General features: G+C 38.8%; 3 protein-coding genes across 3 annotated transcripts; 1 reads left to right on the top strand and 2 right to left on the bottom strand.

The window, feature by feature from the left end:
• Positions 1-770: 770 nt before the first annotated feature.
• Positions 771-3392, bottom strand: LOC135944046 (pro-resilin-like). The gene is made up of 3 exons (XM_065490734.1): positions 3223-3392; positions 1557-2357; positions 771-1163 (listed from the first exon to the last, which is right to left on the bottom strand). The coding sequence occupies exons 1-3, from the start codon at positions 3226-3228 to the stop codon at positions 948-950; spliced, it is 1023 nt and encodes a 340-aa protein (XP_065346806.1). The 5' UTR covers positions 3229-3392; the 3' UTR covers positions 771-947.
• A 5731-nt stretch (positions 3393-9123) lies between these two features.
• Positions 9124-10765, bottom strand: LOC135943589 (uncharacterized). The gene is made up of 6 exons (XM_065490218.1): positions 10423-10765; positions 10288-10362; positions 9958-10118; positions 9689-9902; positions 9486-9630; positions 9124-9421 (listed from the first exon to the last, which is right to left on the bottom strand). Exons 1-6 carry the CDS (start codon positions 10725-10727, stop codon positions 9167-9169), a joined length of 1155 nt encoding a protein of 384 aa, XP_065346290.1. The 5' UTR covers positions 10728-10765; the 3' UTR covers positions 9124-9166.
• A 1195-nt stretch (positions 10766-11960) lies between these two features.
• LOC135942181 (ATP synthase mitochondrial F1 complex assembly factor 1) lies at positions 11961-13907 on the top strand. Its single transcript, XM_065488175.1, has 7 exons — positions 11961-12088; positions 12162-12341; positions 12397-12553; positions 12608-12670; positions 12728-12826; positions 13448-13651; positions 13712-13907. The coding sequence occupies exons 2-7, from the start codon at positions 12166-12168 to the stop codon at positions 13865-13867; spliced, it is 855 nt and encodes a 284-aa protein (XP_065344247.1). The 5' UTR covers positions 11961-12088; positions 12162-12165; the 3' UTR covers positions 13868-13907.
• Positions 13908-14753: the final 846 nt, after the last annotated feature.

Below are 14753 nucleotides of genomic sequence, written 5' to 3'. Positions count from 1 at the left end.
AATCAAATTTATTTGTAACAATTTTACACGTATTATTTTGTAATTTAACACCAATTGCTGTATAAAATTGTAAAATCAGAGCTATGATATGAATTTGAAAATAATTAAACGCTATTTTGGGTTAAAAAAGGAGGAGTATTTCTCTGCGCAAAAAAAATGGTGAGCCAAATGGAGTGTTTGGGAGGGCGCTGTGCTCTACGGCAAAAGAATCACTCAATTTTCTTCACTTTGTGGCAAAAACGAGTTTTTGTGTTGTATCATAACGACATCTGTGCCAATAAAGCTAAGCACCAACAGAACCAAAAGTGTCTGACATTGTGTTTCGCTCCACCCACCACAAACAGCGGTTACTTAATACATTTTTGGCTTGCCCCTCTTCTAGCGAAACAAACTGTCGGCAAGTCTTCCAAGATCTTTCTCTGCAGCGTTTAGAAAATTTATTTTTGGCGCAATTGTTTAAAAATGTGGAGATTATATTAACGGGTACAAATTAGAGCAGCGCAAGTTTGAGCAATTATTCTCCAATGATTTTTTCGCTGATGATTGAATTTGGAGGAAAAACTCCTTAAATTTTGAAATAAATTGTGATTTTATAGCGAGGAAACAATGTTTGATTAGCATGTAAATTTTTCAGCCGATTTTCTCTAAAATTTTAATGGCAACCTAGCAAATTTTAAGCTTATTCCACATTTTTAGACAGTAAAAATAATTTTTCTGAAAATCTTCTCTTTAAAAAGAGTTTAATCAAATTTAAATGAAACCAACATGAATTTCTCATTTTACAAACGTATTTATTTTGTCACAACCCAACAGATGATGGCGGATAAAGTGCTTGCACTTTAAACAAACAATTTGTACATCAGATATAGAAGTATAATAATTATACCCACACGCATGTGTTATATTTACAAAGCTGCCAGAAAATGTACAAAATCAATGGCGTGTGATTAGTAGGGGCCGCCTTGGTTGGCTTCCAGGTACTCGATGGTGGGGCGGTAGCCGTTCTTGTCGGCGATGTACTTGACCACCTGAGTGCGACCGTCGGGCAGAAGCACGCGGTACTCGCCGGTGACCACGTCGCCCTCGCGGCTCTCCATGTGTCCGAACTCCTGACCGGAAGCGGCGTCGTTCACTTCGTACTTGAACTCGTAGCTGGCCGGCTCCTGCAATTGCAACAACGATCGGTGAATCAGGAAAAAAGAAGAAGTGCACGGGCCCCTCTTTTCATTATCAGTCAAGCAGTGTCGGTTTCATCAACGCACACGTGATTTGTGTTTTTGACCCATTTAGTGTTGGCGTGACGCAAAGAGTCGTGCGTTAAAATCACTTGCACTCATTCTAATGGCCACATTGTTGTGTGTGCTCTTATAATGGGAATTCGAGATGCTTTTATGACACGAGGAGACGTAACTAATTTTCCTCATCGCTTTTGTATCAAGGTTAAATAGGCCAATTTGCACCCAGTTGCGAAACAAACGACCGAGGCAAAATTTAATAATTTTAAAGAACAATGACGCGAAGGTCCCAATTTCTTGGTTTACAAAATTTATACTTACAGACGCATCGTCGTTGAGGGCACCAGGGTAAGGCCCATCAGCGGACTGCTCGGTGCGGCGGCTGTAGCTGTCGGAGAAAGGGGCAGGGGTGGGGGCGTTGTACCTGGGGGCGGGGGTGCCACGAGCCTGGTAGCTGTTCGACTTGGGGGCTCCGTACTTCTGGGAGGGGGCTCCATATTTCTGGGAGGGGGCTCCGTATTTCTGGGAGGGGGCTCCGTACTTCTGGGAGGGAGGACCGCGCTTCTGGGAGGGTGGCAGGTACTCGTTTGAAGGGTTAGGGGCTCCGTACTGCTCGGAGGGGGCTCCGTATTTCTGAGAAGGGGCGCCGTATTGCTGGGACGGGGCTCCGTATTTCTGGGAAGGAGGGCCGCGCTTCTGCGAGGGTGGCAGGTACTGGTTTGAAGGGTTAGGGGCTCCGTATTTTTGGGAAGGGACTCCGTACTCGGTCGAGGGAGGTCCGTATTTCTCGGACGGCGGTCCGTACGTGTCAGACGGCGGTCCGTACGTGTCAGACGGGGGTCCGTACGTGTCGGAAGGGGCGCCGTACTCGGCGGAAGGAGCCCCGTAGGAGGTGGACGGCGCGTCGTACGAGTTGTCGTCCTGGCTGTTCGAGTAGCTTTGCTGCTGTCTTGACTGGTAGGAGGAGGTGCGGGAGCCGAATTCGTTGAAGCGGGCGTCCGTCAAGCCTCTGCTGGGGGCGCCGTAGTTCGAGGAAGGGGCGTGGGCGGTCGGGGCATGCATGTGGCCGAGGGGTGCTTCGGCAAGGGTGGCCACGCAGAGCGCGGAAAGGACCACAAACACCTGGAAAAATTGATGGTTAAATTAGAGAGTATTTTGCGATGTTGACTATAGCATTTAGTTCATTGAGTTTATTGTTTGTAAAATTTTGTTTGTAAAAAGGAACAGTTAAATTTAAGATTTTGGTAAATTTCTCGAATAATTAAACGGTTTGTCACTGATTTCGATCCCTCTCGTCGCGACCTATTCAAAGGTGCGCGGAAAATTTCCTAGATTGTGAAATAAATCGTGATTTACAGTAAGGAAATAAATAATGCTTGATTAGTATGCAAACTTTTGAACTGATTCTCTCAAAAATTTAAATGGCAACCTGGGAAATTGTTTAGCTTTTTCCTCGCTTATAAATTCAAAATAAAGGTAAAAAGTATTTTTCACGAATATTCTGTTCAATTCAATTAAAAACCAGTAAATTTTCATTGCATGTTTTCACGCTTTCCCGCTAGTCGAAAATTAAAACCATATTTAGCTGCCTGATATTTGAGAATTTATAAAATTCGCAACAATTCTAGATTTAAATAACTGAAAATTAATTACAAACAAATCTGCTATTTTTCAGCCAGTTGTAAATTTCAATTTAGATAAAAAAAACTGTCTGAATTTTTTTAAAGTATATTAGTAGCCATGTATTTTCACCCTTGGAAGTTAATTTTAAATATTTAAATACATACTCGAGCAAATATGAACTACTTGAAATTTTGGCAATCATTTCATAGCAGATTTCTAGCTTTTAATCAGTGAGATTATAATTTGAATCGCAAACTCTATTGTGCGTTATAAAATACACAGATTTAAAAAATCTTCTGAAGTCTATTACTATAAACCCTTTGTTAAATTATCTATGTATGAAATTGATAAAAAAAACACTTACTTTCATGGCAGCTCCGATCTAGATGCAACTGCGAGAGAACAGATGAGTCAAGTGATGATGCTCCAGTCGCCACACGTCCTTTAAATACTGTGGAGCAGAAGCCAGGTTAACCCTGCCTCAGGCCACGTCCCTAATGGAGCAGCCGTTGGCGCTAAGTGGGGATTAAGTGTAGCAAAAAGCAGATCATCTTTTTGCTGCTCATCTCCCCCCTCAGGATGCACACACACACAAAAACACACTTTATTAGCGCACGCGGATCACATAAGAGATGAACGATTAGCCCACTCTCGCTGCCTTTTCTGGCTTTCGCATGTGTGTACCAGCTCGCCGCCGATTTTGTAATTATAGCGCGTGGCCGCGCGCATGACTGGCTTGATTGGGTGGTCCGTTCGCAGCATCACTCAAGCGCTTCATCTTTTAGCCGAGCAAACACATAATTCACGTTTTCTCATTACCCATTTGCATTGTTGTGCATGCACAGCGAGCGCCAAACTGCACCGACGAACGCGCTGCTTTCTTTTGCTTGCGAAACCGCGGCCACACTCGAAATAATCGCCGTGCCGAAAATGCTGAACGTTAATTTTGCTTGATTAATTTTTATGGACTGCGCCGGTGTCAAGTTTTTCGTGCTGACGGATTTTCTAATTTATTCGAACAGACTGAGGCGTGAAACACTGGCTTTTAGCAAGTGTTTTGGAAACAACAATTCGTTCTGGTAGCAGAAAAATTGCACAACTCTCAGCAAACGCGAATTATTGCCTTGTTGCAAAAAAAGGAAACAATCAATTAGACAGTGAAAATTTGAATGTTTGAACAGTTAAATTTGCTGCATGAGATTTTGAAAATTTATAAAACACTTAATTTAAATACATAGTTGAAAATTGAGCGAGTACAAACAAATCTGCTATTTTTCAGCCAATCGTAAATTTAAATTTAGATAAAAAAACCGTCTGAATTATTTTTAAAGTAGAGTAGCATTTTTAGCCAAATATTTTCACTCTTGGAAATTAATTTTAAATATTCAAATACATACTACGATGCGACCTAGACGAATTACTTCTTGTGCCATGTAAAAAAACAGTGTGTTTTATCTCGATGCACACTTAGATGAAATTAGAACTAGACTTGAGAATTGCAGTCAGAGTCTTTACAAAAAATATTTTTAACCTTCATCTAAAAATGAGGAAAAAGCTAAAAATTTCCCAGGTTGCCGTTTAAATTTGTGAGAAAATCGGCTCAAAAGTTTGCATGCTAATCAAGCATTGTCTCCCTACTGTAAAACCACGATTTATTTGGGAATTTTCCTCAAAATTCGCACACAGTTAAATAGATGGCGACGAGAGGGATTTAAATTAAGCGGGAAAATCATCTAATTTTTCGAGAAATTTGGCAAAAACCGTAATTTACAGAGATTAAAGTGGAATGATGAATGATACAGGGCAACAATTGAAAATTATTTGAATTGTTGGTTGCCATAAACAATAGATCGATAAACAATTTGTTCAACAATTTGCAATAATAAAAAGGGACCTTCCTACTGTAAAAATTCAAATTTTCCGATTTTCTCCAAAATGTACATTGCTTGAACCTATTTTCTTGGCATATTCCGATTCCTCTCGTCGAGATCTGTCCAACGGTGTATGCCACTTATTGGGGAAACACTTGGTTTTGAAATAAAATCGGATTTCAAGTAAGGAGACAGCCATTACCATTTGAAAAACACGGTAACTTTCAAGCCTATTTTCTCGAAAAATGACTGTGCTTCTTAGGTCAATTTAGGCTTCAACTGAATCCTAGGGGACGAGTTTATGCATTGCCGACAAGCATTTTCCAGGCTGTTGCATTATCATTCCTCTTTAAACTGTTGCTGAATTTCAATGAACTACAACTGCTCAGGTCAACAATGCAAAATATTATTTGATGCTGAAATCAGCTGTTTTATTAAAGAATCCATTGCTAGCGCAGGAATGATGCAATAATAATTTGCTTGATTGTAAATTGTTTGTGAAAGAAAAAGAATTTGATTGCTTCTAGCTGCAGTTTGCGATCGTACGTGCTCAAATCATTTGAATACATAATATGATACAATTGGCGAAGATCAAATTGTACAGCGCGGTGCTTCATGTATGGCAAATGATCGAACAATATCCTGCTTCAATTATCCTCAACCGCACGTTCATACGCATCGTTTCACTATTTTTACTGGTTCTGAGTGAGTATTTTATTATTTAGTCATGTACGTGTGTATTGTCTTATGCAATAGGCAGGCATTGTTGCGTCTTCGTTTTTATTGCAAATTGTTATTTGCGCTTCATTTTAGAAGCGCCTATTACATTTTCATGCCTTAAATTGAGACATGTAGAGTTGTCTAATTCCTCGAGGAAGATGCTTAAAGCAGCTCCCATTCCTCCGTTTGTAAAGCGGAGCACTTGAGACTTGAGATGCCTTTGTGGAAAGATTCAAATGAATATGTAGGAAGCGCTTTTTGTTAATAAATTCCATCGGGCTAATTGTTGATTTTTACAGCCAATTTGCATGAAATCTGAATGTTAAGCGTTGCAGATGCGGGTGTGCTAACGATCATTAGCATTCTGTTTGAATCACATTTGCACAAGTCATCCGCAATTGAAAAATTTGGCTGACTTTCGCAAGGCATGCAAATTTTACAGCCTCCTGCGTAATTGTTACGGTCTCAAAGACGCATCCAGCGCTGGAATTTCAATGCCCAGTGAATCCAATAAATTAACCAAGGTTATAGCAAAGCCGATAACGAGCCGTGTTTATCTTCTGGGAGGAGAGTAGAGTGTTGCGTAAGGTGCGCAAACAACAAAAGCATCCGACCGCAGTGTTGGAAAATAGATCACGCCGCATCAAAAGCGAAATTCTCGCTGCTTTCAACGGCCGCACTCTTTCTTGCTGACCAATGTTAATTTTTTGTTCGTTCGTCAGGACCGTGTTGGATGAAAGGATTTGCGCAACCTTGAGAGAAATTAACTAATTACCAACGTTGCATCGCGATAAAGGCCCAACCGCACGAAGTAGAGCGAAATTAGTCCATCTCCACTTTTTATTGTCTTCCTCTGAAACGTTTATCATATTTGGTTACTTGCTCATTGTTCCTCTCTTTGCCGCAATAATACCCAGCCGATCTTTTGCGCCATGAGCTCGTTAGATTTTTCTAGCGCTCGCATTGCTCAATTTGCCTGTACTATATGCACAGTAATAATTCTATTATACGCTGTTACGGTGCGCGGATAGATAGACCAAATATTCCAGCTATGCGGCCGCATGAGTCGTGGGAAACATTTTTTAATAATAGAGTTATTGGCTTATGAAAATATTCTAGGTCTCGCCTGAACTCTGTTTCAGTTAATTGAGTAAAAGTATAATCCTTTCAAGAAGAAGCTATCGATTAAATCAGATTTAATAAATCAACCCATTAAAAAGTAATTACAGAGATGATTGTATAACGAGGAAATCAGGAGCCCTGCTGCATGCATCATCCTTTGAAAAAAAAAATATAATATAAGCGCTCCCATAATTAGTTCACTTTTGAATTTATACCATCAGTCGAGATGTTTCATCAGCATGCAACATTTAGCAATACTTTCAATCAATAAGGCCGAGATCGATTGATCTTAATCAATTACACATGCAAAAGCTGGGCCGGTGCGTGAGTAACGAAAGCTGCCGGTCGCGCTGCATTCAACTCATCCTTTTGCTTCTCAGTGATTGATGGCGCGCATGCCGGTAATCCGCACACAGAAATACGTACATATACATTGACCAGACGCTTTGTTAATGCTCCTGTTTCATTCATGCACCACTTTCTCAGCGTGCACTTTATGAATAAAACGCTATTAAATTTTAGTACGTAAGAAATATCGGGTAATGATAGATATCTGAAGTTTTTTTCTAACTTACGCAATGCAATGGTTCTTAAAAGGATTTTTCAACTGGAATTTATCTCAATGGTCAGAGGCTACACTAACAAACACGAAACGCCGTGCACATTTCTTTTTGCCAATTAGTTTAAAATTATTTAAAACTATCTGCTCAGTAAAACATTAATTTATACTTTGGCCAACCAAAAACTGTGTTTAAACAGAAGATATTATAAAAAAATGACTGAAAATCACGGGTTGCAGGACGGATTTGGCGGTGTCAAGGTAATCTGACGAAATTTACACCATTACTGGACGTTTTAGGAAAATTTTAGATTGCAATAACTCATTTTGAGTTGGTTAAGGTATGCGTTGAACTCCCCTCATCAAACCCGATCGAAAGAACGCCAAATTTGAGGTCATCGGTCTAGGTAAAAGGTCAACAAGGGTAATTTTCGAACATTTCCAGGAGTTTTTTGGATTTTGAAAACCAGAACCATACTTTAAAAATCCGAAATGCCCCTCAAAAGTGGTCTTAGGGTACGCGTGAACTTTTGTAAAAATATCAAGGTGGTTTTTTCTTTTTCAAGAAACTGAATTTTAAAATTTCGAAAAACTCTAATTTTTCAATTTCTGCAAATGTTGTGAGCGCCAAATCTCGGGTTCTAAGAGTCAGAAATGCAAAAACTGCACACCGTTCGACTTGGCTTGACTTCCCCTGGGGATCTGAATGGTTTTTGGGGTGCTCACTACTCAACCCTCAACCCCTATTGGCCATAATTTTATCCCCCGAGCCGAAAAGTCGCAATTTTTTCCTTTTCTTATTTGGACTTTGAAAATTTGACTCTCCTGTTTTGATCTCAGGTAGAGGTTATTAATATTAGCATGATAACTCTGAAAATTAAGAAAGCGGCTTCGTTTATTCCACAAAGATCTGCGTCTTAAATGAGAGAACAATAAAGTGGGTGTATAGTTTGTCAGAGTTTGTGGCATCCCAGGGTCGCGTGATTTCATGCAGATATACGCACACACAACTCAACAATCGGGCGTAATTGAAGCGCGTCAGACAGCAGACAAAACTAATAAAAAGATTGCCAAGCTCCGAGCCGGCACTCAAAGTCATTTCATATTTTAAAATAGATTCGCGCGGCGTGCAGCAGAGAAAGTGGTGCGCGCGCAAAAGGCAGATTAGATTTGATTAAAGGAGAGGCGTCTGCCAGCGCAAATGATGTTGCTCCTCCGAATTAAATGATGTAACTTGCGCCCATTTAACCGTGGCAAGGTTCTTCAAACCATATTGCAAGGTTGCCTCAAAATTCCAGAACGCGCGCATCTGTATGCGAATTGACCTCCTTAATTTATTGACTGCCACGCAGCCGCGAATTATTTGATTGCTCCTCGGCATCCTCGTGATGAGGGAAACGACTTCTCATTGAGTTATGGACCGGCCCGCGAGTGGAAACGATCTCGCACAAAAGTTATTATCAATTAACTCTCGTAGTGCAATTTGTTTCTGAATTCAGAGCATTTATGTTCAAATTTACGGCATCTTGCTATTTGATCAGGGTTTTCCTTGAAGGAATTGCAAGTTTTTTCTTCTGAGCGTTGCAAAATGATTACTGCGAGGTTTTATTTGTTTGAGGAAAGAGTCGACGTTCCCCTGAAAAAGATGTGGCTCATGGCAATCGCTCCGATTGAATTCTTATTGTCTTTTCATTTAGTTAATTATTAATGGCTGATATGATTCATGTTGAGGAATAAACTATCAAATCAATTTGGTGCGCTGGATTTTTTTGCAAAATATTTTAAAAAAATTAATCTGCTTATTTAGAATCCTTTCTATTGTGTGCCATCCAGTGGAGAGTACATGGAAAAAATATTTAAACCAATTTTTGGAGGCAAACTATATATAATATATTTCAAATTGCAGTTCAAAGTATTAGCGTAATATATACACTCACTAAAAAACTTGTGTTAAAATGTTGAACTCGATTTATAGACAACTCAAAATTATCAGTTCAGAGAAATGACATTTTAAATATAAAAAGCTATCCCGAGAACTAGGCCTTGCGGTCCAGCCACTCTTTGTACCATTTGGGGATTACAAAAATGTTGTCATAATTGGCACTGCCAAGAAGTTTGATGTTTGCCAACTCGGAATCAGTGGGAGTGTACTCAAACTCATACACTTCATCTGGCTTGGCGCCTTCCAACTCTTTCTTGAAGAAAGACAACACTTTGTCGAGCATATCCAAACAATATTCCCCCTTGGGTATGACATCTGAGGTTTTATATCGGTCGTTTTTGTATGCAGTCTAAAAATTTTTTCAGTTTAAAAGTTGCACATTTGTTTAAAACTAATATCTGAAAGTAAAATACCTCGCATTTGGAGTTCAACTTGTCTGCTTGAATGACCTCCAGGTTTTTGACCGTGCCCATGGCGGGCCCCTTTCCGACAAAGCCGATTGTGATCTTGCCCAATTTGCCTAAGATAGAGTTTCCCCAAAACTCTAGCCATTTCCTCCTATAGAACACAAATTATGAGATAGATAGACTTTTCCTATTTTTAAGAAAACGCCCACCATCTGATTTCAGCAGAAGAATTGCCCATGTTGGTCCTGACATCTGTGAATGTGGCACCGTCCAAATTCAACAAGTCCTCAGGATTGTTCAAGGCCTTGACCTTGGATGAATAGAGCAGCTGGTGCTTTCCCATACTGCTTTCGAACACGACGTACATCGTCTTGTCCCCTCGGACAAATGGTTTGTCAGGAACAGGCGCCCTGTTTGCCGAGTCTATGATGATTTTTTTTTAATTTAACTAATTATGCCATTTCCTCATAAAATTTACCAGAAATCATATAATGCTGGAAAATTAATCCGTGGGTAGTTCTCTTCTTTTGAAAGTCGTCCATGTGCGCAATATGATCCTTGTCTTGTTTTGAAGCCATTCTGCGGATGTAGATCTTCCCATTCACTTTTGTCAAGTACAGTTTCACGCTCTCGTTATACCTGAGATGATTTTTTAATAAAGATTTAGAAAGAGTATCCGCCGAAGCACTTATACATGTAATTACAAAAGCGAACCATACATCAAATTTTTGTCGACAATGGCAAACTATTATGCTTGCCTGCTATATAAAATCTCTAAATGCAAAATAAAAGAAGTGTCAATAATCACCTTGGATCAGATATAGGCATCAACAACAGGTCCAGTAAATCAAAGCGGGAACACACAAAGTCTGCCTTCGTAAAGCTGAAACGATGAATAGAATTTGATGTAAAAACCGATAATTTTGCCCATGTAATAAAGCACCTGTCCTCCTCAAATCCAATTTTTTGCACCCAAGATAACAGGTCACTGATATCTTTGTTGTCGGCATATTTTTCAATTTGCAGTTTGTCTCCTGGATGGGTTCTATTCAAGTTGAAATTCACTCTTGTCGACGCAGGCATGTGCAAGTACTTGATAGCTGACTCATCCTGTCCGCAGAATCCTTTTTCGCCACTCACATCGTCTCTCGAGGTGTACCAAGACACAGCAGTCGCATTGAAGGCAACATTTTTTACTGCAGACTTGTTAAAGTCTACGCTGTGAGGGTTGGAAATATGCAACGACATTTTCCTTGTCACCAATTAAAAGATCGGATAAATAAGGTCTGAAACAGAGAAATTCACACTGAACGTTTTGTTTTTCCAATTTTTTTTGTATCATGGAAATACATTAAGGCGAGAGTTTTTAAATTACGAGTAGAATTTTAATTTTTAATTAAGAAATACAAGTGGGTTGCATTATCACAAAATAAACTAGGAAATCATGATTTGCAATTCAAGTTGGATGGTTTATTCTATTTATAAAAAAATTGATATGATTAGAAACAAAGCGAGAGTACGAAATAATCATGGAAATAAAAATGTGTTAATTATTCCAAAAATATTTGGTTATGCGGAAATAATACATTCAAATTATTCATTTAACAGACGACAAAATATTTCTCACATTTGTGTGACAGAGTCGCTATTCAAGTTTTCAATCTTTTGTGTTTTCATCCCTATTATTGATTAAAGCAATTTTAATAATTACGTTCATTTTCAGGTTGTATGAAAAATTATGGTAAAGTACACCTATCTACTTACATGCTTCAGTGTAATGCCAGAGTTAAATTCTTAGACTTATTTTGGCAGTTTAATTGTTCGAGAGCCCCTTATGTAGTAACTCAAATTACCTCAGGCTTAAATGTTTTAAGGAGTTATTGTTATTTCTCATTATCAGGCTTAATCTGATATCAGGCTTAATGAGATAAAGAGAGCAAATGCAGGGAAAGTACCAAAAAAAGTCCAATAATCTAGTATTGGTTCTTTACCAAGATTTTTCGTGGTACATATTTGCACAATATAATATATAAAGCTAGCGGAAATTTTGATCTGGTTTTTTGTATTTTTGGAGATAGTCGTCAAACTGAAACATGACGTTCCCCGAAATTTGCTTAACTATGCCCAAATTTTGAACTAGTTTGACGTTAGCATGATTAATCATGACTAATTAAGAATTTTGGTTGGGGTTTGAACAACTCATCCCCTGCCTCCAAGAGAGGCTTAATTTATTTTGCTCGAAACATGAAGTTCTTAGTGTCGGTTCATGTTATTCGCCATCACGAATTTTAATCTGGTCTTATTAAAGAATAATTAATCTTATCGGTTAAAGTATTTTTGCAATTTTTTAATCAGCTTTTAGAAAAGATTAAAAGCTTGTGAACATCTGGAATTGTGTGACGAGTTTTCCCGACGCGCGTAACAGGCCTAAAATTTTTACCATCTCCTGATTGGCTACCTTCTTTTTCATTCGGCCAATCACGTTAGCCGCGACGCGTGTGTGTGTTTTTGTTTTCCATCGACCATCTGATCGGGATCCGGCCTTTGGTCTTTTTCAGTATTCTTCCCGCAGGAGAAAGGGAAAACCTGGACTGCGTCAGAGTTTGAAGGTGAATATTCCTTTTTTTCAATTGTCTGACGGATATTTTGAGCTAAAACTCAAGTCCATAAATAATATTGCAGCTTCATGAACTCTTTGGGGCGACTCGTTTTGCCCGTAAGTAGGGCTGTTATATTCAAGAACAAGCCAGTTTTATTCCGCAGCGTGATGACGACCTCGAAGTTGGCCGAGAAGGCGATGGAAAACCTGAAGTCCAATCCGTACTTTGAGAAATATGCCAAGAAAATAGCAACTTTGCAGGAGTAAGAGTGAATTTTCTTAAGAGAAAAAATGGTTTATAACTCAATGTCTTTATAGGACTTCTCCAGAAGAATTTTTATCCAAGCTTCAAGAGACAGAAATCGAAAGAAGAAGAAAAGCTGAAGCAGCCAAAGAAGAAGAGAGAAAATGTGCACTGAGAGCAAGCGAAAGCTCGAAAATACAAACAGACACTGCGCTGCAGTCAAAACCCAAGGTGTGTTAATTTGAATTTTTCTTAAAGCAAAATTAAATCCACATTAAATTTCAGTCTTTGGCTACTGTCATGAAAATGGAATTGATTGAAGGAAAGTCAGCAGAAGAAATTAAACAGGCAAGTTTTATTTGCGTTTTTTAAGGTTTCATCCAATTGACTGATTTAATTTTTCAGATTTGGTACGAGTACTACGGCCAAAAGGATGGAGTTGCAGCTGTTGTACCTGCAGCTAACTTTCTATCAATCTTGGAAAACAGCAGAACGCACCCACTGGTTAGTTTTTTATGTAATTATTCAAAACAATTGGATTTATTAACCAAAAAATCGCGAGACGCATTAAAAAATCCCTTTTTGACTCCAATAGGGGTAGGGACTGAGGGATGATCACCCTGAAAACTATTCAGCACACCAGGGAAAGTCAAGCCAAGTCCAATGGTGTGCAGATTTTGCATTTCTGACTTTAAGAAACTGAGATTTGTCGCTCACAACATTTCAAAAATTGAAAATTATGAGTTTTTGGAATTTAAAGTTGATTTTCTTGAAAACGAAGCCAAAAACCACCTTGAAGTTCTCAATCAAGTTTACTTGTATCCTGAGACCACTTTTGAAGGGCGTTTTGGATTTTTCTGATTTTCTAACTCCCAAAAAATACCAAGAAATTTTTGAATATAAGCATTGTTGACCTTTTACCTCGACCGATGACTTCAAATTTGATTGGGCTTGATGAGAGAAGTTGAACACACACCTTCGCTTCTCTAAATACACCAAAAATGCCCTGTAAAACCCGTAAAAACTAAATTTATTGGTTTAGACTTATCCGGATTTCGTTAGATTATCTTGACACCGCCAAAACGGTTCTTTTGATTTCGCTCATTAATTAGTCACTATTTTCAGTTCTTGTTTCCCTTGCCAAGAAGCAATGGCTACGAGTTTGTTGTTTGTCAGTTCGCCGGCAATGACATCCACTTCACCACCCTGATCAATTACCAAACCCACAAGGAGAATGCGCCAGAGTGCCTCACTTTGACCCATTACACGGATCTGATCGATTCAAAGGGAATCGTTTTGATGAGAGGAGAATTCGACACCGACCTTTTGGTATTTGAAAATCAAACATCCACCAAATTAATATTTAACTTTATTCCTCATTGGCCGCAGACTGTGTCAGAGGCTCAGTGCTTGGCCAACCAGGTGCAGCTTTATTACGGCATCCCCACAGAGAGCAAAAAACGACTGCTGGACACTTTCACGAACAATCCATCTGCGTTCAAGTTCATGGATCTAGTCTCCGAGCTTGAAAACCTGACGTTGTAAGTTAGTGAAGTTGAAATAAAAGCAGAAGTAACCGTGTTAAGTGATATGCACTTTATTTATAATAGTAGTAATGATAAATTTATGACTTGCAATAACATTTGAAGGGGTTTACCCTCGAATTTGGAAAAAATTTGGTCTATCACAGCTAAATTGCCGAATCGATTAGCAGCGCGCTCTACTGTTCGGTGTACAGGCTCTATAGACTACTGATTTGTTTGATTCGAGAATACATTCTAGCAATAAGTCAAAGAGGGAAACCATACTGACTAACGCGAGATTTACAAGAGCAGACAGTGGCAATAATACACATAATATACAATGGAGATTACACTCTAGAATAATATAATTATGATGAGATGGAGAGCTTAACGTCTACACAGGAAATCACTAGTTCTCAGGGGAGTGTGTTTGGCAATAAATAATTAATCAATAAGCCAAAAATGCATTCTTGTCTTTCAACAACTCGGGTGGAATCTTTTGATCACAAAAAAACTGCATGCAATGAAAGGGAGATCAAAAGATGCTGCAAAATACTAAATTCGAAGACGAGTTGTGAAATTAATACACACACATATTATTTAAACTGTTGAAAGACAGTTTGTAACTTTTTTCTTCAACATTTTGTTCTTTTGTTAAGGCGGACTTCATGTTTGTTCAGAACAGATATTATATTTACAAAAATAAATCTAAAAGGAAAATTTTCTCCGATATTCACGGACAAGATATACGAAAATGGAATTTTCGGCGGACAAAAATTTCAAACGTGGACATTGCTACAACTAAAAGCTGACCAAAGAAAGTCTTATATCACAGAGCATCAAAAATTAAAACTGTGTAATAGCCAAACTATTTTGCAGTAAACCTCAAATCGGCGATGCTGAATTTC

Source organism: Cloeon dipterum, chromosome 4 (genome assembly GCF_949628265.1).
Source record: "Cloeon dipterum chromosome 4, ieCloDipt1.1, whole genome shotgun sequence".
NCBI lineage: Eukaryota > Metazoa > Arthropoda > Insecta > Ephemeroptera > Baetidae > Cloeon > Cloeon dipterum.
Note: the sequence above shows the minus strand (reverse complement) of the source record. Positions and strands in the feature narration are given on the sequence as shown.